The 27,836-nt window shown below is 41.5% G+C and overlaps 1 protein-coding gene across 3 annotated transcripts; it reads right to left on the reverse strand.

Moving 5' to 3' along the window:
* On the reverse strand, nt 1-27,836 carry LOC128739136 (alanine aminotransferase 1). 3 transcript variants are annotated; one of them, XM_053834554.1, is made up of 5 exons: nt 27,743-27,836; nt 19,093-19,687; nt 18,889-18,978; nt 855-1,941; nt 1-792 (listed from the first exon to the last, which is right to left on the reverse strand). In XM_053834554.1, exons 2-5 carry the CDS (start codon nt 19,447-19,449, stop codon nt 644-646), a joined length of 1,683 nt encoding a protein of 560 aa, XP_053690529.1. In that variant the 5' UTR covers nt 19,450-19,687; nt 27,743-27,836; the 3' UTR covers nt 1-643. The 3 variants fall into 3 exon arrangements, with proteins under 3 accessions (XP_053690529.1, XP_053690520.1, XP_053690511.1); XM_053834545.1 differs by having other exon boundaries at nt 27,718-27,822; XM_053834536.1 differs by having other exon boundaries at nt 27,682-27,815.

The following is a 27,836-nucleotide window of genomic DNA, read 5'->3' on the forward strand; positions in this document are numbered from 1 at the left end:
TTTTTGGTGGATCTTTATTTTTCCGCTGTTTGAAAGAAAGCTCCGGTGACTTGTATAATAGGTACTTCTTAATAAATCTAGATGTGTATGTACACACGAATGGTTTTGTTTTTTTTTTTGTATAATTTCGCACTGGATGCTCTCTAAACACATTAAAATACACATTGAGGATAGAACGTACAACAATATCGATTAACTGCAAGGAACAAAGCTAATTTTCTAATTTTGCAATTTTTGTTCTCTTCTAGCATGTGACTAAAATTATTGTCTTTTTTCATTTCGACATTGCCAATTAGGTAGTTGCCAATTTTTGGTTTTTTTTTTTCTTTCATCCAGTCAAACAAGCATGCTTTATTTCCGTAGCAGTTTTTTGTTTAAATTTTTCTAAGGAACAAAACCCGGCTAAGCTAACTAGGGGGCGTGTGATCCGTAATGATGGCAGCTCTGATAATGTGAGAAATATTCTTTTTTTTTGTTCGGGGTGTAATTTTATAGTTGGTCACTTTTCGGATTCCTCCCTGTGCTGTGGGAAGGTCAGACCATTCCGCGCGCGATCAAATTGCTGTGTTGAGTTTTGAGTTTTCTTCGTTAACCGCAACGGTTTAAAACTAGTAATGTGCACTGTATTGAATTACATCTCCTTTTACTTGTACTGTTGCAAGAACTTTTCGTGGTACGACTTGAAGATGCCAAGCATCTCCTTCAGTTTGGCCGGCTGTGGCAAAATTGTGGTTCGGAAATGATATGTGCCGGGGCGCTGCCCAAATCCGGAACCGGGTACGATGCAAATGCCTGGAAAAATGGGAAAAAATTAACAAACCAATTAAAATTCAGTGAAAAGAAGGTTGACTAACCGGTATTCTCTAACAGCTGGAATGCATAGAAGACGTCCGGTGCCTGGCCGGCCTTCTTGGCGGCTTCGATCGCCTTCGCGGGTAACCGGATCTGGGGGAAAGCGTACATCGCTCCCTGCACCGGATTGCAGGAGAAACCTTCGATCGAATTGAACGTATCAGCCACCATCTTGGCACGTTCCTTCAGCGATTCCAACACACCCAGCTTCTCCTTCATGAACAGCTCGTAGGATGGCTCACCCTTTTTCGGTGGATTTACCACAACATCCATACAAGCCTGTCCAATCGTGGTTGGACACAACTGTGCCGAGAGGCACTTCAACAGCATGGCCTTCACATCCGGGCACATGTTAACAACCTCAGCATATCCACCGCGAATACCACACTCGCCCATGTAGCACTTCGAGCAGGACATAAAACTGCACAACTCCATCTGGTTGTACGGGGCGCCCATTTCCATCAGAACCTTCTTGAACGAGTGGAATTTTGAACCCTTCTCGTAGATGTTATCCTGGTAGACCTCATCGGCGAAAAGTACCAGCTTTTCGCTGTGTGCAAATTTGATAATCTCTTCGATGTTCTCCCGCGACAGTACCTGTCCCGTCGGATTGCCCGGATTGATAACGCACAGCACCCGCGGCGCACAGGTCTTCTTTGCCTCCTGTAGGGCACGTTTCAGCTCCGCAATACTCAACGCCCACTTGTTGTCTTCATCCAGATAGTACCCAATCTGTTCCATTTCGAATTCGGCGATCGTCGCCGAATAGAGCGGATACTGCGGAATCGGAATCATCACACCGGGAATTTTCCCATCGATCGGGCAACGCAGCAGCGACATCAGCACCTTGATGCCACCGGACGCACCGGCCGACAGGATGATGTTGTTGAAATCGGCCGGAATGCCCCCGTCGCGGTCCTGGATGTACTGTGCCACGTGCCGCCGGATGATCTCGATACCGGTCGAGTCCGTGTACGAGCCCACCGAACCGCCCTTGCAGCCGTCCAGGATGGCACGGGCCCGCTGCTTCGCATCGTCCGGGATCGTTTTGTCGTTGAACAGCGGCGGATAGGAAACCAAGCCGAGGACCTAAACCGAGAAACAAACAACAAGACAATCGGATTAGAACTTGACGGAAGACAAATAAAGGCAGATAAGGTTGACTGGCGAAGCGTTGGCTTATCACTAGGTGGAAGATTGTACAGTAATTGTTTTCTTAAATTTTCTATCGTCATAAGACACACTTTCACGTCGCTGGGATTACACTTCGCGTGACATAACAATTTATTATCTTCTCAGTGCGCAACTTTTTCATCCGGTGGTAAAATTAGCCTTTATGAAAAGCAAACCCCGTTTTTTCACTATTTAATAGTTATTATTTAAATGATTTACGTCCAACAGAAATTTTTTCACTATTATGTAATGACTTATAAAATAGGTTAAAATTGCTAGGATTGCTACGATGTGTTTGCTTCTCCTTAGCGGTGTTCTATCCCTCGGTATAGATTTTGTACGATGACAGGAAATGAAGAGATGTAGAACGTTCCTCTGTGGAAACTCTTTAAAACCAAAGGGTAAGTACCTATACTACAGGTGGTGCCACATATCGTTAGCATCGCTGAGTGCTATTATCGATTTGAAAACTTATCAATCCTATCTTCTGCTTCATTATATTGTGCGAAGATTTATTGAATGAATTGGCGGTGCACCCCGAGGTCACCCCATCGCCGTCGTCGTCGATTTCTAAATCGCTATCACTTAGCACAATAGCAAGTGAGCACAATGTCGGTGGTCGGTCGGTATGCTGCTTATCACAATTTCCAGATTGCCAGTGAGAAACATCTCTCGTAAAAGGTAATAATACCTACTAATAACTAGGTATGTAATGTAGAACGTCACGACCGACATCCGTCACCAATTCTGTCACCAAGCGCCTTTGTTTATCGATACCTTTACCTACTATATTCGGTTGCGAGAATCTACCTACTTCGATTGATTAGCAACCGGGCGTTGTATGGAATAGGTTCAATTTTCATTGAATTAAAATGTTTTGATCATTTTGCTTTCAACTGACGTCTTGATTTGGAAGCTTCAAGCTTTGTTGTGCTGTGGGATTTGTTGAAAAACAAGCTTGTAACCAAGCGAAATTTTGATAGTTGTCAAGTAGCGAAACGACTGATAGTTGAAAATTCCAATATTGATATCCAGAATTAAAGTTATTCTGATAAAAATATTCGGGCATATTTTTGTTTGCTGCCAACATAAGCATCGGCTTTAGCAGCTTAGTGTTAATTGTTTTTTTTTTTTGGAAAACTGAATAAAGCGAGAAAAAACTAAGAATTGCAAAGACAAGCATTGAAACAAATATCACATTGCAAAACAAATATAATTAAGACACAAATTAAGAACAAATATAATATATTGATATGTCTACCAGTTGACACCTTGAGGTATGACACTGACTTAACAATCCGGTATTCTTGCCCTTACCGGCGTGTAAATAAGAATTACACTTTCAATACCTCGAAATAGTGGACCCCTCGCTTGCCAACGGGCCTAACACTTTCAAAAAAAGTTGAATTTTGAGCAAACCTTGAGATCTATATCATGTGACATTTCATAAATTTGCCATGAAACAACTAACAAATAGCCCGGTTCTGTAAAGAAGAAGAACAGGGTCGCCATATTGGATTTTATCAAAAAATGGCCGTTTTCACCATGATCTCCCTAATCGATTTCAATTTCAGGTCCACCATCGGAAAGCTGAGAAAAAATGCTATAAGAAACATTCATAAAATTAGGTGTGCAATGGCATATACTAAATAAAACAATTAATTTTCTCTAGCAAGATATTGCATTATATGAGAGTTGTAAACCTTGATACAAATAATTAATTGTTTCGTTTATTTAATGCCACTACGCATGTAATTTGATGAAAGTTCCTTATAGCATTTTTTCTCAGTTTTCCAATGGTGGTCTTAAAATAAAAACCGGTTGGGGGGCTCATGGTGAAAACGGCGATTTTTTTATAAAATTCAATATGGCGACCAAATCCAAGATGGCCGCCAAAAAAAGTTTTACTCCATTTGAAAGCCCCGTTCTTGTTCTTTACAAAACCGGGCCATTTGTTAGTTGTTTCATGGCAAATTTATGAAATATCACATAATACAGATCTTAAGGTTTGCTCAAAATTCAACTGCTCTGATTTTGCTTATTTAATTGAAATACATCAGTCAAGCAAAATTCTGGAATTTTATGTATGGGACGTTTATAGAGCTGACCCATAAGATTACTGAACTAGGTATTGCTTTCTTTACGACTAACGTTAATGCTGCTTTCACTGCGCGAACCATTCTTTCCCAACAGCCCCCCATGTGAGAAGTGGTAGGTGGGTTAAATCTCCAGAAGACGTGCGCGTTTGGAAAGGTAGTACCTAACTGAGTAGCTGGATAGTACGGGATCACATCGAGCGATGAATCCGTAGACAGACTAGCTACTCTCTCTAAATGAACGACCCGTATTGTTAGACACGTGAACAAGTAGACCAATCGTTTTGCAACACCACTTTTCATCAAATAGACACGAAAGAGGTCAATGCCCACATACGAGAATGGACGTACGAAGGATTCCAACCGGACCGATGAAAGTGGGCCCATTTTTGGAGCTACCGGCATCGCTTTGTAAACACGGCACCACATTTACAACGCTTCCTAGACATACGTACTTCAACTCGTAGCTGTGAAACGGGAAACTTTTGACGCAGTTGGTTAACGACGGTTTCGTCGTTTGCACGGCGATATTTTCGGCGATAATAGTCCAGCAGCACGTAATTCGGTGCTTTCTGGTAAGCTTCCCACCAGTTCGTCCTTCTACGCGATTTTTCTTCAAGATGGGCACTTCGTCCGGGAACGCCTCAGTTTGCACAGTCATCCACAGTGTTCGTTCGGACTTCTGTATTTCTTCACTCGTCAGCCCGACAATATCGGTGGATTCACCTAATGAACGTAGACTATCGGCGAAACGAAGAACATACGCTATAAAACGCAGAAGTCACTCGAACTTCGTCAGCTTCGATCACTGGGTGTCTGACCAGATGGATGTACGCGTGCGCCTCATGCAGTTCCTTGTCACTTTCGTCGGTATCTTCTTCCGGAATCGTTGTCGATAATGTCTAATTTTCGTACAGAATGTCCGGCCCAGTTCTCGAAACCGACGACTATCCACATTTCAAACGGATCCTTTCCCCCACTTGGTTGCCTCGTTAGCTAAGTTGACCTTGGTCAAGGTCCACTGCCACTCATCGATACTTGACAGGCTCAGAATTTCATTGACTCTGAAGGCTACAAACTGCCGATATCTCCGAACGTCCGATTTGATTCAGGAATAGACAGACGTTGAGTCGCTCCAGAAATAGGTTTTGCGTCTCTTCAACGCGTGACTCTTCTTATTAGTCTTCCGCAATCGAGCTCGCAGCAACACCGCCATCAATACCATCCGTAGTATTGATAAGCGACCTTGACCTGTCTGTTATCCACAATACGGAAATATTCAACTGCTGCATAGGCTTGCTCACTCGCGTCCACGAACACGTGAAGTTCAAGCGATTTGTAACTATCTGGATGGTACACCCAAAACTCGGGGAGAATATTTTGTTGTTTTTGAGCAATAATCTATTACTTTTTTCGTCTTATGACCGTACATTAGACGAAAAGAGTAACAATCTAAAAGTAACAAGAAAAATGACTGCTGCATCTATGTATTCGTTTTTGCAATGAACCGCACATTCGCAAATTGTACTATATGTGTTAGTAAGAGATTAGTTTTTGTAGCTGTATCGATGTGATATTCGCTCATTACTCTATTTTTCACTAACTAAATTTAGCGCTAGCGTATGTGTACACTAGCGCCGAAATCAAGCAGTTGTGATTTTAGAAACCTATTCTCAGTTTTCAAACCATTCTTCATGGATCCATTCGCAGATCGACGTCACTTTTGTCCGTTTGCATCTTATAGGGTATAATAAGCAGAAGAAGACATTTTTGTACTTGAGTTACTTTCTCTTATGAGAGAAAAGTTGATTGTTGGTAGTTAATTGATTACCCGAAATGCCCAAAAAGTTATGTTTACATCTTTAACAATATTGTCATATCATATTGTTGAGCTGTATTTTTCACATTAATCTTACAAACAGAAGCTGTTACAAGAATTCTAACGTATTCACATGGAGAAGATTTGCAAAATGTGACATCTTTTGCATTGTAAATCGTTTAATAGATTTTGCTAAAAATACAATGATAAGTCGCTTGGAACACTATGCACCATATTCGTGCCAATTTTATTTAAATTGCAGCTTATTGTGCCGGCAAGGTTCAGATCAGTTCAAACTTGTGCTCGTTTGTTCAGTATGACAATGTTAAAGTTGGCAAAGCTGCTAAATTCCAAGATTTTAAAGTTTAGGTGTCAAAAAGGTGTCACTTGAGTGCACAGTGTGCAACAAATTGTGCAATGAATGTACCGCAATTGTGATTAATGAGCTGAATTATGTAAGACATCGTTCCCTGGAAGGTGCCTAGCACAATGTTCTCAGCGACTTTCCCCTTCTAAAAATATTCGTTTGGTAAAATATTGACATTTATACATTGATTATCGAACTCGGAAAATAAATAAACTATTAATAAATAAATTTATAAATTAAAGTGTATTTGATGTTAACTTTATCCTGTTTCAAGCCGAATATATACAAAACTAATTATAAGCTAGAAAAAATATATGCCTGGGTTCATAATATGAAAAGGGTCCATTACTGGTAGATGAACCCTATAATTGAAACCGATTACATGTTTGTCATGACCAGAGCTGCTAGTTTGTTTAACTTTTGGAAATTAGTATTCGTTTGCATATCAATTCATTATTTTCAGAGCGGATTGTTGAAAATAAGCTCTATAGTTTATGTTTTCTAAGCAGAACTATATTCTAGAATTCAATGGCCGGTAAGAATAAAATAGTTTGTTTTACTTCTTCCGTAAGGCTTACACAATAAAAGCAATGCAAACTGTTTTATTCATATGCCTCAATAGAACAATTTCTCGTTTACTCGTTTAACGTTGTACTTTAGCTGGAAAAATATACTGCAATTCAGTAAACAACCATGGTTTTCCAAATATCCAATAATGGATAATTAGTTGCTTTTTGCCCAGAAATTCTGGCCGCGCAGTTTTACTCTTTCGTATTGGAATACGCAAACAAAACTTACTAATACGCCCACACTTTACAGATGCAAATCTAACATCGAACATAATGCTAATCGGCAACAACTTTTCAAAGGACCAATCTGCAAAATGTAAACAAACCGAGTAAGGGTTATTCTCTGCTGGGTTAGCATAGGAAAAAAAACCAACTCGGTTTATTTACATTTTTCAAATTGGCCCTTTTGAAAAGCTGGTGCCAAAGTGTTTTCAAATGTCGGTCACGTTGCTCTCTGTTATGTCCCATCTGATGCTCCTGTCAGTACGAGTAGCACATGGTTGCTTAGATGTTTTGATGATTGCACAAATGGTAATGCTGTCTTCATCTTTACAATAAAAAAAACAACAGACAGTTCCGGATGATAGTTTTCAGCCGAATAGTTTTCGTTCAATTACGGCCCGCGGTTGCTGTAATTTGTTATAGGAAGGAATAGGGCTGCTAGTCCCCCGATGCAAACGGTAACGGTTAGCAAATTCAACTTACAACGCACATTCACATTCAGCGTTTTTGTATTGAGTGCTATCCAACAGTCATGCTATGAATGTAACTCAAAGCGCAGGCGCAAACAGCAAACAGTTGGGCTGTATAATGTATACAATGTGCATTAGTATATGTTATTATTCAACCGGCGACGAACGCTATTACTCTTTAAGTAACAAAGTTGTTACTAAAAGAAGAATTTTTCGTTATTCCTTTTAAAGTAATAGTTTCAAGTTTTGGGTGTAGTTGGAAATAAAGTAACAACGGCACTAAGCTTCATCTCGACAGCGATTCGCGCACGCGCACTGGGCACCGAAATAGTCTCGTGTTGCGCTCAAGCGACACTTCTCAACGAGGAATACACCGGGTCTTCTTTCTATCAACCAGCAACCGCGAAACGCTTTCATGACAGAACGAGCGGCAACAGTTGACGAAAACTGCGTCGCCAAACATGAACGCGAAGTTCCAAGTAGTAAGCCATTGCCAGCTTAAGAACGGCTACCTACTCGTTTACACCGACGACAAATAGCTGGAGACTACGGTTCCAACCCTTAAGCCGGTAATCTACGGTAAATCTACGAAAACCGTACTGTATAGCCTAGTGACAATGATTGAATAGTCGCTTACGTATCAAGAGACGGCACTCTGTGCTTTTCTTGACATTGAAGGCGCTTTCGAAAACACATCCTTCGCTTCAATTAATACGGTTGGAACTGATCAGATGACAATGAGCTGGATTCAAGCGATGCTGTCAAACAGGAAAATCAAAGCATCATTAGGATATACGTCGATAACAATTTCATGTTCAGAGATGGACATACCATCTATCAGAGCTGTGGCAACACACATAAGCTGGGTACAGCTTTCATAGTGATGGGCGAGATGTCGAAACGGATGATTGGGTGGTGACCAATCAATCCTCGAATGTGCCGGTTAGCTAGCTTCGAGGTACGATGCTGGTCTAACAAGCCAATCGTCGTATGTTCGAATCTCGGCTAGGCGGTGCTTGCTAGTTAGAGTCAGTAGGATTGTTGCACTGGCCCCGTAATTTTCCCGTACTCTAACAGCCGGCTGCGAAGTCTGTCGATAAAGAAGGGTAATGTCTAAAGACGGTATAAACCCATGGCTTTGCTTTTATGTGCCGATTAAGAATCAAGGGCCGGTTCTTCAACGTAAGCATCATCAACGTGCACAGCTCTCATCTCAGAAGTACCGATAACGACAAGGATAAATTCTACACGCAGCTGGAGATTGAATACGACCTACGAATACCATACGAACACCTTTGAAACGCAGAGGCGCTGGACAATTCTACAGTTGACGGAGGAAGAGACATTATTTGTGTCTAAAAATCATCCAACCACATACGTCGCTACTTTAACACGGGGGTTGCGCAGTCTCCTTTTGTCCAGCGCCTCTGCGGTTCAAAGGTACACGGGTACCAACGAGCCACGTTCCCTGGCGGGGGCTGTGGGTTCAAAAATCCGGTTATAATCTTAGATTATGGCTTTGTTCGATTCATGCATCTTCCAGCATTGGACAAAAGGTAGGAGTCACAACGACTACCTGTTAAGCGTAGCTACTAATAACCCCCCTCCCCTCACCTTCCCGCTCTTTCCCCTCCACAAAAAAATAATTACTTTCCCCTACCGTCTCCTCATCAATTGTAGAACCACCGTTTCAAAAAATATTAATTATCTACTTTGTTGGCCCAAAACCCCCAGCCCCCAGAATACATTGAGGAACAGATTTCGACGCTGAAATCCCAATGCTGCTGGTTGAAAAAAAAAATTATTCCGGAAAATGCTTTGTTTTGGACGACGAAAGTTACTTCCCTCTTTCAAAGACGCACATTTCCGGAAATGATCAGTACTATTCCATGGATAGGTCTACTCCGAGCATCTTCAAACATAAAATACAACAAGTTTGAACAAAAGTGATGCTGTACATTGCCATTTCCGAAAGAGGTATTTCTAAGCCATGATTCAAGCCCTTCGGTTGGCTATCAGTCTAGATTGTGTATCAGACGAAAATTTTGTTTCCGGTTCGAGCTGTCTGGCCGCTAAGAAAGTTATATTAGCTTGAAGAGGGAGATGCTACCCATAGAATATATCAAGTCTGCCTTGGATTATAATCACCATAGCAAAACAAGATGTTTTTCATTAACAATTTTTAGGTTCCTTCGAATACAAGACAAGGCTTATTTTCTTCGTCAGTTTATGTTAATTTCGAAGGTAACAAAATTAATAAACCAATCCAATGACCATATTATTCACAATTTAACCTAGGACTCAACTGATAACAATTTGCTCACTGAAGGTTATGATAACATCAAATTGCGGGAGCTCATTCATTGGTGACATAATCTGCACACAGTATGGATTACATTAATTGACAAGCTCGAATCCACAAGGAGTGGTAGTGTAGGTAATGTTTGAACATGCAGATAACAATGAATAGCTCTTGTTGCTTTATTTCACGACAGGTAGTAAACTGTAAACGATGCTTAGACTGTCGGAGTATTTAAGAAAAAATACCTAAGAATATTGAAAAAGCAAGCTGAATCTCCCATGGAAGCTCATTAGATGATTTTTTCAAACATTGGGTATGGCTTATAACAACATTTCTAGCGGTTTCTCTATTTGTCGTCCATCACATTGTGTGCTAGCATAACGTCTATTAACCGTAATAAACGTTGATTGGTACCGGGACAAGCCGGCCAGCCGGCCGGCACACCGCCAGCTGATGGAATCGTATCGCGTGTCATGTAGCCAGCGACAAAACAAGTTTTAAAATTGGTCTCAACACAAACCACCATAACCATTTCGATAATTCAAAACAATTGAGATGGTTGTAACCGATTTGACCTACCGTTCAAAAACTAAATGTGGCTTTTTATTCGACCCTCAAAACAAATTTTGCGACTGATAATTAACGCTAGAATTCATAACCAATGTTACGCCGTAATTCAGTTGTTTGCATATCCAATGACGGCAGCCGGCCAGCAGCGGTGGAAAAACATTCCCCAGCAAGCTTGTTGGGGGCTTGCCCCCAATGCTGCCGGGGTGTTTGTTTTAGTCGCGAAACGAAACGCTCGCTACCGCTCCCGCAATGGTTATTGCAAATATTTTATTTGTGTTCTGTTGTTAGCACCGACAGACACGGAACCAAATTGACACACCATAATCAACGTGGTTATAATTTGGTTAGTTGTGATGTGAGGGGATGGACTAATATTTGCGTTTCATTTTATCACCCGCAATTCTCAACCTCGACAAGTCCAGCGGATTTCGTTTGCCACGCAACCATGTTTTTGGTGTTTTTCCTTTTGTTTCAAATATTCAGGCAACTCTCTCAAGAGTAGCGATGCCAGTTAGTAGGTAAATGCACCACCACATTCGTATTGCAAACTGCATCGACTTTAAGTGGACTGAACCGGTTCGTGCGCGACCTCTAATGATCGACCCCTTGTCGCCGATAAGGTGATTTACCGGAGCTAACCGGTGGTGGCTCATACTTGTTGAGATAATGCACTGTGATCTCGTCAGAACTCAGTTTTCCTCTCTTGCTTTATAATGTGTTATTGGTATTAACTCAGATTTATCTGATATACTGCATTTTAGGTTGATATAAAACATGATGGCATTAATACATAATCAGTGCTCTCAGCCAAGTACTCAACGTTGCCAAAGAGAAGAATCAGCGCAGTCGTAAACGATAGGTACAATCATTTCGTTATCAAATTAGGTCGATGATAAATAGTCTGATTATAAAACTATTGAGGTGGTTCGAATACGCAGTAAAATTGAGTTTCGCCGTCCTCTCCCAAATCTTTGTTACGTCGTCGGGCATCATTACGAATTTACGGATAACCTGGTGTGGCTGATCAGAACTGCTGTAGAATGAGTGATATACTATTCGCTCGGTTCATAACATTATGTAGCACTATGCTGAACAGCAAGCATGAGAGGCCATCACCTTGACGAAGCATGATTCGAATGAACTGGACAAGCCACATCGTAGTTTTAAGCAGTCTGATAGTGAGCTTCTCCAGGGAGCCGTTGTCGTCCAATGATTTTTCATAGCTCTTTGCGGTCGATATCATCACATGCAGCTTTAAAGTCGACGAACAAACTATGCGTGGGAACTCTTTACCCACAGCCTTTCTGGAAAATCTAGTGCAGTGTCGTTGACCGCCCTTCAACGAAGTCGGCTTGATAAATTTCCACATATCTATAGGCAATTGGTGATAGTCGACGGGAAATGTTTTGAGAGAGCGCTTCGCAGGCAGTATTGAGAACGGTGGTCGCACAGCAGTTCTCACAGCGCAGTTTGCCAATCAGGCAGATAACCTTACACTCATCCTGCAACTGTTCAGTATCTCAAATTCTAAAATCAGCCGGTGCGAACAAGTGGTTAAGCTTTTCCGGTCCCAGTTTAATAAGCTCCGCTTCGATACGATTTATGGATTTATTGTTCTTTAGCTGCTTGAAGGTCTTCTTAACTTCACCTATCGTTGGGGCTGGCACCTCTTCTCCGTTTGTCGCACCATCGAAATTGTTCTCCTCGCGGCCATGGTTCTCCGTTTAGACGTAATTCAGGTGTCCATCGAAGTGCTGCTTCCAACCTTTCGGTCATCTCACGATCCACATAAAATTATGTGCATCTCATCGTCCTTCCATTATTTGGTTGCCAGCCCCCTTATCCTGTTTGATTTTTGCACCAAACAATCTTCTGCTTCCTCGTTTCTCAAAATTACTCCGTGTCTATCATCCTTTACGTTTAACTCTGCTGCTTTTTATTTGCAGGTACCTGGGTTATATTTAATATATTTTTATTTTAAATGCAGTTAGTTCATACCCTACAAGAAAAAAACAAACTATTGCACTAATTCGCGGACAGACGCTAAAGCTCTTAATGTTCACATTGTCAATTAACTATTCCGTCATACGTTACGAAATCGTCTGCATTACTTTTGATGAGCTTTATGCAATCGTATCGTTTGGTGAATAATAATTTCTGCTATCGAAAACGCTTAGGCTGAGCAGCAAGAGCGGTACCTTTGCTGGATCATGCCAAAAACTTCCGTCCTTCCTAAAGAGATGTTGATACTTTGAGAACCAGCAATCAGACTTACTTACTTAAGTGGCCTGTCGTCTTAAGACAAAGCCTGTTGAACAAGGTTTCTTCAGTTATCTCGGTTGTGGGCTACCGCTCTCTAATTCTTCTGGTCTAACCATCTTGCTCGCTGCGCTCCTGGTCGTCTTATTTCTACCGGATTTGAGACGAACACCATCTTTGCAGGGTAGTTGTCCGATATTCTGGCAACATGCCCAGCCCATCGTTCCGTCCAGCAGGGATAGGAGGCGTTGAGCACTGCTACCGGAATTTTAATCTTGTTTCTTCTTGAGGGAGATTCTTCCGGTAGAAACTCGTGGAACCTAAATTGTTCATGGAAAACTTCTTGCTTCGCTATGGTGATTTTAAACCAAGGCACACTTGATTTCCTCTACGGCCGAAATGCTGCCAATTTAGTTAACATTTCACGTTTCCAACAATAAAAATTAGGTATGTGAATTCCTCCACTACTTCATAACGTTTCCCATCCAGCTCCACCTCGGCACCAACACCGTTTGGACTTCCACGATTTCTGCCAGCAATCATGTACTTTGTTTTGGCAGTGTTAATGGCAGTTCGAAATTTCGCTCCTTCCCATTTCAAACACATTAAGGGGTCTTCCACGGCTCCACGGTTGATTCCGATGATATAGACGTCATACGGAAAACCATGATGATTTTGACCCTTCCAGCGTCGCTCGAATCAGCGTACGTCGTTTCATCGGAAAACCTAGTTCTAGTATTATCTGCCACCGCACATTTCGTGTGACTGAACCGTACGCCGCCTCAAAGTAGCTGTAGCTTGCGCGTTCGTTGGTTCTGTTGTAGCCGGTGCGCTAATTTGCCTCCAAGTCTGTTCCATGATTACGGAAATTTTAGAGCTACAGTCCTCTACAGGCTACTACAACTCATGGTCTTTTGCACCGCACTTGATTAACCGTTTGAATGATTTTTGGTTCCTTCGGACTTCTGAACGTAGAACTTTTTCACTGAACAAGCGCAGTAGCCTTGTTTGTGACCTATTTTTCCGCTTGCACGTATATTTTGTAAGATGGGAACTTTTCACGAAACGCATGACGATCTTACATCACCTTTCTTCTTTTTGAAGTTCCGAATCGCTTGCAGCGATGAAAAATTTTGCTGCTTTTTCTCTATCAACGCCGGTGGCTTTCCGTTACAGGGCCTTCCTAGTTGATTGCATCAGGTGGTTGAGATTTAAGCTTTACCAGAAATCGAGTTCTAAGATCGGTGTGCTTTGCTGACTTTAGACCGCAGATGAAAACTGTAGTTATAAGGTATATTTTTAGCACCATAACTCCGAAATGTCTGGACGGTTCTTTAACAAACGTCGTTTGTCAAACAAATGTTTTTGGACATGAAAAAATCAGCGCAGAAGGGTTGACAAAAGAGGGAGACGGTCTCTTACAAGAGGGGAGGCAGGTTCAAATGGGTAAAGGGGTTTCGTTTCTCTTGCATTTGGAACGGTAGCGGTTGTACAAGTTGCTGAACGTTAAGAGGAATTTTCTGAGAGGGGCATATGGTGGCAATTAACGAAGAGGAGGTTCCAAAACGTAGAAAAGATTTGGCTGAGAGTCTCAGGAGGGGAACGGTCAAAGGAAGAAGATACATTCTAATGAAGAAAAAGGGTTTTGTTTCTTGCATTATGAGAGTTTTCGTTACGATAATAGATGCACAAATGACGGAGACAAAGAAACCTCGCCTAAGATCGGGCTATAAGATAGTTATTAATAATATCATTTTACCAAAACCAATGCTCTAATCTAATGCATAATGAACACCTCTCTTCGTATTTTGGCTTGTATGCATGGCTTAGTCTCCAGGGTATTCAGGACAATTCGACCATGCACCTCGTTTGTTCTCGTCCAAGGAGGTACTTTCAAGATCAAACATTTGTTTTGTACAAGCTGACAACAACAACTCGACTAGACCGAGACCGCGTACTCTATCGCTGGAGATTTGTTTGTAGACAACTGCAGCTGATTTCTCAGTTTGGATGTTCTGCTTATCATCGGGTACAACGACCGGATGAGTATGCTACATTTGTTGATGATTTTGTTAGCGAGAGTCCGCGGTAATCGACCTCATGATGATACATGATTACTGGGTCGTCCGCAAATTGGCACAATACACCACGCTCTGGACGGGGAAAGAGGTCAGATGTATTATGAATGTTATACAGAATGGGCCCCAGGATACTTCCTTGAGGCACACCTGCAGGGATATTAAATGTTTGTGAACAGATAGTATTCAAAGATACCTGAAATGCTCTACCAGACAGATATCTTCTTATGATCTTGATGAGATACATCGGAAAATTGTATCGATGCAGCTTGAACACCAGGCCGTCGTGCCACACATTGTCGGATGCCTTTTCGAAATCCAAAAGCACCATTTCTATCGTATTGGGTATTGACCTGTTTCGCTGGATTATGTTGGTAACTCAATGAAGTTGATAGACGGTTGACCTTCCCTTGCGGAACCTAAACTGTTCCTCCAGGAAGACACCATTCTCATCAGCGAACGAAAGAATCCAGCTTTGGATTGACTTCTCAAACAGCTTGGAAAGGGTAGAAAGTAAGCTAATGGGTCGATAGCTCTTGAAAACAGCTGAATCTTTCCCCAGTTTTGGCGCTGGAGGACCTTAGCTACCTTCCACATGAACGCGAAGTAGCCAAGCATGAGGAACGTGCTGCTCGAGCCAAAGATGCTGATAGCCAAGCCTCAGCATCGGTTGAACAGATTTGCTACGATAGCAAATGAGCTGTCTAATCGATCATCCCCGATGAATCCCTCCGGAACAGAGTACTTCTGTGGGCTAACAATGTTCTGCCCCAGATTGTGGGACATTACAAACTGCTCACCCAGCGCGTCCACTTTTTCACAAAATACCATCGCCTGAGCTTTCAGCCGAGACAAGAGGAGGAATAGGCTTTAGTCGTCTCTTTTTAAGGACCTTAGTCATGGACCAGAATGGTTTTGAATGCGGTGGAATTTGATGGAGATTCTGTTGGAATTCCTTGTTTCTTAGCTCTCGAATCTTCTTTCCTGGATAATCCTAGAAAGACTGTTTGTCATAGATTCTTTTTGCCAGTGACCAGTACGCTGTTATTGGCGCAGTTATACATTGTGCAACCTTATAGGATGTTTGGTGGTGGAATCTATTTGAAGAGAGGTGCTCACCTGGTTTTGTTGAATTGGGGCCACGCTTGTCCGGGCAACGGCAAATCGCTCGTTGGAGGGATCGTTGGGAATCGATGTTGTCGTTGACGATACGTTGAAACATGATTCAATTGACACGATGGTGGTAGTTTCGATGGGACCGACTGTATCGGTAGAGGCATCAAGCATCAGAACCACAGTGTAGTGGTCAGTAGACAGTTCTTCAAAGACATTCGGCACTGCGGAGATGGCCACATTTGTTAGAGAGATTTTGGTCTTAAATGCCATCATAAGAGTGTAATAAAACCCAAATTGTTTCTTGGAGTGTCCAGAATAGAGTGAATCCTCAAGCTAGTGGTTCTAGTCGTACAGTTCGGTTCCAGGATGTCGTAACCGGCTTCGAAATCTTCCGCCAGGATGGTCTCGTTCTGAGATCTCCTTCGGTTATCCTACCGTCCATGCCATGCATTGTGAGCAACGGCAATAATGTACTTCATTCGCCGAGTCAGCTTGGGCCAGTCGGATCGTGAATGATCGTCAGTACCGTCCTGAGCTCTGCTTCTCTGCCATCGACGTATTGATTTCGACCTCAATGGCCTCGAATACCTTCAGGTTGAAGCTCGACGGTTCCCAACAACGACTATACCACCTCCTCCTGCACTAATTTGGTCGAGTCGGAAATTTGCTAACTTCCGGCTGAGATTGGATTTCCGTGATAACGGCAATGTCGATCTTCTTCAGGTTGAGAAAGTCGAGCATCTAGCAGCTAGCGTTCCAATTAACTATGGAGAAGGCTTCACGGTCTATATCTGCTTGTATCTGCTTACGGGATAAGTTGGAGGAGCTCTTCAGTCGTGACAGAGGCACCAGCGCGTGCACCCGAGGCGGCACCAGGTGTGGGCGTAAAACAAAGATTTGATAGGGCAACAGCAGAGACAAGGCAGTACTGGGCTTAAAGGGAGTTGGAGGCCGTTTGATAAGCGGCTGAATTTGCAGCGGTGACAGGGAACGGAGACAGGTTTGAGGCCTGCCAACGAGGCTGAAGAGCAAAATATGAAGGTCGGCGGTTTAGCCACTAGATATTTTAGTTTCCACGCAAATTTAAGTGTACAAAAAAGTTGGTTACGCAGAATTTCATAAAAGAAATTCTTGTGTAAAAAGCAACTGCCGTGATATTAAAATATTGCAAAATATAGTATGAATTAGTATAAATTTTTCCCCAAAAAATTCACGGAAAGTTGTAAACCCGTATTTTTATAAATTACAGTTTTCAATTGCAACACGTTACATTGAAAACTATTTCGCCGTAATTTGCACAATCAGCCTATATTTCATCTTTACTGGTTTTCCGCATTCTAAAATGCGAATAACCTAGCAATAAGAAGTGCTGCTGCCTTCGTGTTGGTCAATCACACACGTAACGTTGTTTACGTTACGTCGATGGTCATAATTTATAAACGGTTGGGCATTGATGCAGTGTAGGAAACACCCTGCCGGCCATAAGCATCTTTAGCATTCCCGCAGGGGGAAACAAACCCACAAAAAAAATATGTATTAATCACGTAGGTAGGTACGTCGGTAACAAAACGGAATAAAAATAGCAGCATTACAATAGTGCAGACGTTTACTCGGAAGATTTCTGCCGTCAGCAACCACGAGGGTTTATAAAATCGTCAACACTAGTACTAGGGCAAACGGGCAAACTTACAATCTTACTCAGTTCGAGAACGTCATTTTGTTATAGGGTAGATGCTCCAGTAGTTGTGGTAGTACCTATAGTGGTGGAAACTCGGATTATTCCGTTATTATTGCAGATTTTGGTACAAGTTTGATAGGTATCGAACTACCAGTACCAGTATTATTGGTAGGCATCAAACTTGTATCAAAATCTGCAAAAATAACGGAATAATTCGAGTTTCCACCACTATAGGTACTACCACAACTACTGGAGCATCTACCCTACGTTCAAAGGTTCAACCATCAGGATTTGTTTTGAACTTTTATTTTCAGGTTAAGTTTTTCCTAGTTGTGTTCTTTACGTATGACTATTCTTATTTTGCACAGCTAACTATGTTTTTTTTTTACATAGAAAGGCCGGGTGCAAGAGATGAGATTTTGTTTGCGTCACAGAAACAAACATTTCAGTTGAAGTGATTGACAAGTGATGTTTTGCAAAATTTGTATGATGATTGAAGTGATTATTCCGCTTTGTTTTAGGAACATGGCTGAAAAGAACAAATTCAATGTACATCCAATGGCATTACTTCGTTGGAAACGAATGCAACATTTCGCACTTCATTAAAATAGAAGCACAAACACAGCACATATGAATAAAAACCAGTAATACTAGTTCTCTTTATTAGCGACGATAATATGAATGTCATCCCGGAGAGGGCGGTCAATTTACACACCGAGTCGTGTTCTCAAGTGTGAAAACGTCGCCAGACGAGTGCTAATCAACAGACTGATTGACTGACTGATAATGTGCGGTTGTGTCGCTAAGCAAACCCACCGACAAAAGCATCCCAGACAATCATCCTTTACTTAGCCTATAATAGTCTATCGGTTGGTGATAATTGCGACTCTACACCTTTTGGAAGGAAAACTTTTCCTCGCTTTTAATTTGCCCGATTGCGTGCTTATTAAATTTACGCTACAGTAAATTCTCCCTCAATCGTCATCCAATACTCGGATTAGAGCTGAACCAATTCTATTTCGAGTTTATCGAAGAATAAATAATTCGCATTTATTTAGGTTCGACTGTTCCATCGCCGGATGACGTCGCAATAGTTTACTACGTGACCGTTGCGGTGGTTGGGCACCGCAGGTGCCATTGCTGAGGCACAGGCGCGTTGCGCTGCTACGCCAGCGAAAAAATGGGCTCGCAACCACCCAACCCGCGCCCACTGTTCATTACATAATTTCGCACAGAAAAATAATAACAAACCAAACCATAACAAAACTAGGCTAGCGAAACTGTTGTGTTTGGTGGTGAGATATACGGTGCACTTACCTGACGAATGAACGTGATCGGTTGCTGTCCCATGGCGTGACAATCTCCGATGTTGGCCCGAATAACTTCCTTGAACGGTTTTTTAACACCCTAATAAGGTGGAGAAAGGCGGAAGATAAAGCAGACACACCATAATTATTAGAGGGGTTGTGGCGTCGTTTATACATCGGAGACACTCGAAAATCAATAACGACAAACCCTTACCTGTTCCAGCTCCTTCTCGATGGCAGCGGCACGGATGACCAGCGGTCCACGGACCGCATATTCCATAAGCTTGATCGCCGGATTGATGTTATCCAGCGTAACGCACGGTTTGTGGACGCAAGCCGTTGTCGTCATGTTTCTGCCGTTGGCTGCCCGCGGGTTGATCGTCGTCGTCGGCGTCGAACTGTTGATGATAATACTGTTCGGCTGTTCCGTGGTTCGCGACAACAACACTGTCGATGCTGCTGCTGCTAACTGACCTACACTTCTGGTTCTAATGGCGAATGCCGTCGTCGCCAGACAGTTTCCAGCTAGAGCACTTTTCGCGCTGACGTTTAGTACTTGACTGAGAGACATGATTGGTACGTTTGGCTGTTTCTCTCTCTCTGGACGAAACGGAGCAAATATAACGGTGATGGTAGATGTGTGTGTGCGTGCGTTTGGCTGGCGCGACGCGCGTATTTTCCGCTGAGAGCAAAAGCGAATCACGTGATTCTCTGTATTTTTCACTCTAGACTACTAGCTTATGAATGGACGTGAACCTGTTTTTAGTGTTTCTTCTGTTCTGTCCGCTGAGCGCGCAGGCGGGTGGTAGCTTTTTTTTTGTTGGAGAAAACAAAGAGTGGAAATCGTATTATAGAATTGCATTCACGAAGGTTGAAGGCTGCGTTTTGTTATTTTTGACTTCTGTTGGATTAGCACGCAATAACGTAAATAGAATCGGAATCAATGAACATACGTAAACACACACTGTAGTAATGCTAGCACGAGGGAAAGCAACAGAAAATAAACGGCACACAACAGAGGATTGCTTGGATGGGACCAAATTTTGACACTTACAAAGAGATATGAACGCGCCTCAAGTAAAGCTTGGAAGACCGTATAGTTGAGTAAGCTTGTTCGGTAATCATAATATTAAAATTTGCGTTTTATAGTTTTAGGTTTCATTATTGGATGAGGACCAGAACAAAAGTCCTCAACTCTCACATGTTTGATAGTCTAAAAGTCCGAAAAAAGAATTTAATTTCAAGCATTTTTTTATAACATAACTATAATCTTTTGCAGAAAAATTCTAATTTATTTCATAGCATTTTATGTTAACCGTTCTACAACGATGTGTTGAAAACAAATTAGCAATACCGCATACAAAACGATACAGCGAGCTAAGAATCGAGCCGAACTGTTAACATACAAGCTTCCAGTGGCACCCAAATCGGCCAAAAAGAGCGCGTTATGCGTCAAATTTAAAATAAATAAGGTGAATGCAACAGTGATAAAAAATCTGTTGGAAGGAGCCCGAAACGGAAGCCCACAAAGGGGCTGTCTAGCGAGAATTACCAAACGTTTGCATATAATTCTACTCTATGACTCAACCTATAAGTCAGATGTAAAAGACGTATCTGTCAGAGAAGTAGACAGATAGCAGAATTAAAGGGAATAGTTTTGCTTATCTCAAAATGAAACGTTTTGTATTCGATTTTGTACTGCGACGATAAAATTTCGAACTTTCGTTTCAGGTGTAGTCTTTTGAAGGAATAAAAAATAAATTAACCCTCTCTGTCCCGTGGTAGCACAGCTGATCCATGACTTCCGGCACTAAAATCAGCCGATTGAATTTTAAAGGCATTTAAATATGGATATTTTGATTTCAGAACGTGCTTATGGTTGACGAATTGCTTATTCATAGCAAAGACTGCAGATTGTCCTTGAAAACCGAACCGCCAGACTGTACCTGCAGTATGCCACGATTTCAAAAACGCTGACTACGACACTATATGTCACGTCCTATCACGTATTGTGTGGATAAATATCTTAAACTGGAACGATATTGTGAGCCGTGTTATCGGCAGGCATGTACCGAAGCGAGTGATTTCGGAGCGCTCGTATACATCATCATCATCATCAGCTAAGCGAGCAGCTTTACGTCTATTTTCAAAGCATCATAATGTGATTTTAAGCGATCACTATATGAGACTCAATCATGCATATCGTCGGCCAATCATGTTTCGGTCCTACATCAACTCGATGCAACGAAAATCTTTTTGTTCTATGATGATGCACACAGGCCACTGAAGCCCCGATCCACAGCCGACTAGTGATCTACTTGCCGATAAGTTCAAAAGCGTTTTTTCAGAGGAGGTTGCAACGCTGGAACAAATAGAATCTGCTACTGAAGTTGTCCCTTTTGGTTTTCTTGGTCACTCATTGAATAAGCAAACTCAAAGCATCGTACTCCGCTGGTCCGTATTTTAAGTATGTCTTTGGCAGATGGCAAGTTTCCAACCTTTTGGAAATCGTCAGTTTTGGTTCCCTTTCTTAAAAAGGGAGACAAAATGCACATTGACAATCATCGCGAAATTTCGGCCCTGAACTCGGTTTCTAAATTGTTAAGACTCATTGTTTTGGACCATATTTTTGGATTTTGTCGACAATATATTATGACCAGGATGGATTTACCGCAGTGCTCTCCTGTGACCAACCTTTGGTCGTTCATTTCCTACATAACGTATGGTTGTAAGCATGCTAAGTAAACTAATGCAATATGCTACCTGCTACCTTTCTTTCGTTATCGAAACTTGACCTTCTGTTTTTATACGACAGACTTTGTAGCCAGCTGTTAGAGTACAGGACAATTGCAGGGCCAGTTGCTACGATCCTATTGACTCTAACAGCCTCTCCCAGTCGAGATTCGAACATACGACGATTGGCTTATTAGGCCAGCCTTATACCTCGAAGCCAACTGGGAGGCTTAACCACTTAATCACCTTAACCAAATTGGAAAAGTTAGTAGTTAGGCTTCTGCGGCAGAACTATCAGCTGGCCACGTTTGTACCTCGTTGGTCGTCAGCTATAACAATGAAAATCGGTGATAATTGTTCTGAGGAATTTGTTGTTCCGTCTGCGATCCCTCAAGGTGCCACCTCAGACTATTGATATTCCTTATATACTTTAACGATGTGAATTTCAAACTGAGAGTTGCCCGTTTATCTTTCAGCGATGATATGAAAAACTTCAGCCAGATTAGTTCTGTAACTGATGCCCGTATGCTTAAACAGCAATTGGACAGTTTTGCCAATTGATGTAGCACAAACCGTATGAAGATTAATCCAGGTAAGTGTGCCATTATCATTTTTTCAAGAAAGAAAAAAATTATCACATTCGAAAACATGGTTTCGGGAACCGTTATTGTAAAAATAAACTGTATAAAAGAGGGGTATTGCTTGATAGTAAATTATAGCGTTAAGCTGTGCTTAACGGATAATCCTGAAATTAAAGAAAAGAAGAAAACTTTCTCCAAATTAAATTCTATTAGGAAGTAAACGAGATGTAGACAACTATCAAGGCATCACATCGTTGAGCGCAGTCTCGAAACTATTCGAGCTGGTGGTCATGGAACCTCTGCTTTCCCACTGTAAGCAATATCTAAGTGCTGATCAACATGGCTTAACGTTTCAGCGTTCTACCACTACTAATCTGCTGTGTCTTATATCATACATAACGGAGGGTATGGCACAACAGATGTTTTGTACACCGGCCTGTCGGCAGCCTTTGACAAGATAAACCACGCCATCACAATTGTAAAACTACATAGACTGGGTGTCAGCGGCAACCTTTTGCAATGGTTTCGCTTGTATCTCACCGACCGACAGTTGGTAGTTGCCGTTGGAGATTGTCGATCCGATAGCTATCCAGCCTCACCAGGTATACCTCAAGGAAGACATCTAGGTCCTCCGATGTTTCTGCTTTATTTCAACGACGTTAATTTGGTCATTAAGGGCCCACGACTCTCGTATGCAGATGATCTTGAAATGTACATCCGGATCCGCTCGACTGACGACTGTCACTTTTTTTAAAATCAACTCGAGGCCTTTACCACTTGGTGCGACTTGAACTGTATGATAGTGAACCCGGAGAAGTGCTCAGCAATCACATTTTCCCGTTAGAAAGATCCGATCCTGTTTCGTTATACGCTCGAGGGCACAGTAATTAAACGTGTTTCGCATATTAAAGACTTGGGAATTATCTTAGATTTGTAGTTAACGTACAAGCTTCATATCTCGTATGATGTCGCTAAAGCCTCAAGATCCTTAGGCTTTATCTTTAAGATCGCGAAAAATTTTTCTGACATATACTGCCTCGAATCGCTATACTGTTCGCTGGTGCGGCCAGTTCTGGAATACTGTTCGTCTGTTTGGAATCCTAACTACAACAACAGCGCTGAAAGAATCGAGTCCGTTCAGCGTCGATTTCTTAGATTCGCTTTGCGAAAATTGCCACGGAAAAACCCGTTCCGTCTTCCCAGCTATGAAAGCCGCTGTCAACTGATCGATCTAGAACCTCTCCGTGTTCGTCGGGCTAGCTCCAGAGCACTGTTTATCGCGGATAGCTTACAAGGGAGAATTAACTGCCCCGCGCTGTTGGGACAGATTAACATAAATGTTTAACCACGAGCGTTGCGGAACAATGCAATGTTGAGATTGCCACCTCGTCGCACTAAGTACAGTATGAACGGCGTAATCGGCGGCCTTTAATCAAGTATCGTCGTTATTCGACTTTTATCTGCCACGGCGGATACTACAGGGCAGATTCACTCGCTTTTTTCGGGAGAGGTAAACCTCGAAGAAGATACAGTTATTTTAAGATGTGTTTGTATACGTTTGATAGAATTTTACTCACTTAATTCGACTTGTCTATTATTATGTTAACCTGACAATCATTGGGGCCAAATCGAGCCCGTTGATTAATAAAACAGTAGACTCTCGGAAAAGTTAATTGTTCAAAAAAATTAAGCGAATATTAGCTCTCATGCAACGCTCTAAAAAGTTAATTTTTGGCTTAACTTTTCTGAGAGTTTAAATTTAGTGGTTGTCCAAAGCGTTCATTCACACGCGTGTGTTTCCTTTTATCTTTATTTCTCATTTTTGGGTTTATTATCGCCTTTCCACAACTTCATACAGAGTATCATCATAGCTGGGATTAAATTAAACTCTTGTACCGGACAGTTGTAGTAATAGTTCAATACGGCCACATAGTTGCTTCAGGATTTTTGATAACAAACTGGAAAAGCGGCATCTCAGATTGAATTTTAAATGCAAAAGAAGGAACAGTACAGATCAAAAAATAAACGCGAACATTGTGAAAACATTGTCAAAAATCAAAAGTAAACTAACCGACTATTTTAAATTTACTGAAAGAAACTAAGTATCATTTCATAAGGATCTTGCTATATATTTCTTTACATTACAACTTCCAGATTCCTAAGAATGTATATCCTGTATCCGAGAATATATTTTTCGCTTTTGTATTTATCATTTTCGATGACTCTTAGGACTACTCAGAAAAGTTAATATTTCGGAAAAGTTAATCGACCCATTCAATCGATTAACTTTTCCGAGAGTCTACTGTAATAATAAATGATATTTATTCCCAACAGATACGTATTTCGCGCACGACTTGCTACAGCAGGAACTTCGAAGTTCGAAAACGGACACTGATGAAGCCTGCAAAGTCGTAAGCGAAATACGTTTCTGTCGGGAATAAATATCAATAGTAGAATGTAATTTGGAAAAAGTTTTCTTCTTCTCTTTAATTTCAGAAAGGCTTGTTGACCATAAAGCGAAGAAAAGGATTGTTACTGCTTTACACTCTGAAGCAAGCTAGTCGCGTTTAGAACGCTTGATGCTGAGTTGAAGCGAATTGGTCTTGTTCGAGCTGTTCACGATCTATGCGCTAATTTTACACACGTCGATGTTATCTTGTTGATTTCAAATGACCACAAATGGGTCAACGATGTCAAGAAACATTGGCAAAATTCCGTATGAAATAGCTTACAGAAGCCAGTCAGGCTTTAGGTATTTGAATCAGTTGGAATGCTGAAGCAGTTATACTTGATCAGCAGCGATACATCGAAGAATTACTTCAACGTTTTAACATGGTTGAGTTCAATCCTGAATCGACACCAGTTGAAGTGAATCAGCGATTGTCCACAGCGACCACAGCAATGAGTTTGACTACGAAAGAGGAGAGGGGCATGTTCCAAAGAATTGATTGGTGGAATGCATTAGGCTTGATATTGCATATGCAATCAACGCTGTCAGCAGTTTTTGCTCCGGGGGAAGCAAGCTGAAGCAATATTTTAAGGGTTTAGCCAGCGGTGCGGATTGGAGTAATGACCCTGATTCGAGATAATCTATCATTGGATATATATTCCAGTATGGCGGTGAATCAGCGTCATCGAGTTGACGAAGACAGCCTATAATGGTTACACTGTCCACAACGGACGTCGGCTGTTAGCGGTGTCACAAGATTGCATAATTTTTACAAAAATGCAGTGTCCTCTATTTTCACCACTTCGAAACCATCTGTGCCACTCTTTACTCTTGTGGCAAGCAACACACGAAACGAAAAAGAAGGTAATTATTAGCTTTTCATTCATTTTGTCCTTTTCACTCAACCGCTGATGCACATATGTCATAATCTGTTGTGCAGTGTTGCCAGAAAATCTGAAAATTTTGATAAACAGTGCAGCCGAAACGAATTTTTTAAAACTCAACATTCGTGATTTGGTGAAAAGAAATTCAACATTCTTGCAATTTCAATTGTTTAAAAAATCGTAGTAAATTCTAGAGTCAACGAAAGAAATATATTTTTGCAGCATTGTCACTCGTATTGGGAGTACTTTCGAGAAAAAATATGAAAAGGAGGGGTATGACCTGACGGAAAACCTCTATTATATATAAAAAAAATACCAAAAGCACGTTCGGGAATCGAGTTTTAAATTATCTGCCTGGGCATTTTTTCTAGCCCCTACTGGCGCACATACACAAAAGATTACGTGAACTTCAACAACAATCAGCAATATTTGTTTTTATATAATCGCAAACCGATCTTGGAAAACAATCTCTCCCGAGCACACCGGTCGGTAGTAAAACATTAAACACCGGTTCTGACCTTTTACTCATCGCGTCCGTGTCGGACCGAAGTCCTAATCGATAACGATCCGAACCCTGTCTCCGTCCGGTTCAGGGAAGGAAAACATTTCACTTCACTCGACAAGGTTTAAAATAACTAGCTCGACCAGAAGTACTGTACAGGATTTCATATTCTTATCAGTTGATAATTGATTGCATGGCATGTCGTTTGAGGAGAAAAAATACATTTCAAACTTAACTGTTAACGGGTTAGGCTAGCGCCGCGTCACGGTAACTGTGGTTCCTTCCATCACACACGACCACTCGCGAATGCGTTCGTTAACGATGACCCTCTTTTAACAAGCATATAAATATTCTGCAATGTTTTGGTCCTCTGCTACTGTACTGCACCAGCAGAAGTAGTATGTCAAAGCAAACAACAAGCGGATAAAAATAAATTTTGTTTTTTGCTTCGTCCATGCTAGCGACGTTTTCTTCCACAGGCACAGCCTGCTGGATGGAAAGGTACTTCATCCTATGTTGACACTGGTTGGCTTAATATTTGCGTATAATCTGATATTTGAAGCAATCTCAAAGTAAGTTTCGGTATATCTACCTTTCGTCAAGACACACAAAGCAGTCAAACTTGTTTTTTTGTACCTACAATTGGAATGTTTTGCACCTCTCAAAGACTGGTTGAGGCAATCGAATTCATTTCCTAATGGAATCGATTGTCCGGTTGGATGCTGTTGTTGAAGCATTAGAAATGCTTACTTAACTTTTCTAATTTGTACGATTTCACCATTCCTGAAGCAAGCAGTTCATGAAGTTTAATCAGCTTGCCGAAACAAGTCCGATAGGGTTCAATTCCTATCGTCTGTCGTAAATACATATAGGAAATAAAACGAATAATTTACGTAAAAGTGTGTCAGGTCCATCAGCTGTTGCCCGCGGAGTGGGCTCGTCACTATCATGTCACTACATTGAATTTATTTATGTACAACATATACCGCTTACGGTCGCCATTCGTCAGTGGATAAGCATAGGCAGGCGAGAAAGAAATTAAGAGGGCATTCTACCTACCAACAAAAATGTAAAACGTCAAATTACAAAGTGTGCATTTATTGGTGCAGTTTTTGCTTGCATCCTATCTTGCATTCGCCTACTGTGTCGGTGCCTTGGACCGGGCTGCAGCGCAGCCAAACTTATTGGCACGATTCGCACATGGTTGCATAATCGTATGAAGGCAGAAAAAAATTTACCCAGCTCTCTCGCAAAGAAAAATGATTTTTGGATTGCGGAATTACGCAAAGCAACGGGACTAGATAACAGTGATAAGATGTGTTTCGTGGGGGTTGTCTTGTGCTGGTGCTATCGTACATTTATGGTCCCACAAAAAGGCACAGATAAACAATAGAATGTCACCTCATAGGATCGGTTTTTGTTCAGTTTTGGAAACGCCAATTCTCCAACAGCAGCCGGAAACTCTTTTTTTAAGCCAATTTGGTTACCAATTATTAACGTAGATAATGATACAGATAAGAGGCGTAGGTGTTACGTTTAGGCACATCAATATCACAACACTTAATTTCTAGCACCAAAAATACAGTCTTTCCAATTTTTTTTGTTAAATGAAAAATAAGCAATGCGAAATGGACAACACAGTTACGAAACTCACGAGTATTTTTTTTCTTCTTAAACGTAGGAAAAGTACCACTCAATTTAATCACCCTAGTCACCTTCTGATGCAGAAATATAAAACAAAAACACAAAACGCGAAGTCGAACCAGAGCAAATCGCGAGTCAATCGAGACTGGCGAAGCGAAAGCGGAG

The sequence above is a fragment of the Sabethes cyaneus genome, chromosome 1 (assembly GCF_943734655.1).
Source record: "Sabethes cyaneus chromosome 1, idSabCyanKW18_F2, whole genome shotgun sequence".
Taxonomy (NCBI): domain Eukaryota; kingdom Metazoa; phylum Arthropoda; class Insecta; order Diptera; family Culicidae; genus Sabethes; species Sabethes cyaneus.

What these genes read in the sequence shown, in the direction of transcription:
- LOC128739136 (XM_053834554.1), bottom strand. Translation starts at nt 19,449, where the DNA reads ATGTCTCTCAGTCAAGTACTAAACGTCAGCGCGAAAAGTGCTCTAGCT. An exon ending in CGATCACGTTCATTCGTCAG is followed by an intron (nt 1,942 to 18,888) that starts GTAAGTGCACCG and finishes TTCTCGGTTTAG; the next exon opens with GTCCTCGGCTTGGTTTCCTA. An exon ending in CCAGCTGTTAGAGAATACCG is followed by an intron (nt 793 to 854) that starts GTTAGTCAACCT and finishes CCATTTTTCCAG; the next exon opens with GCATTTGCATCGTACCCGGT.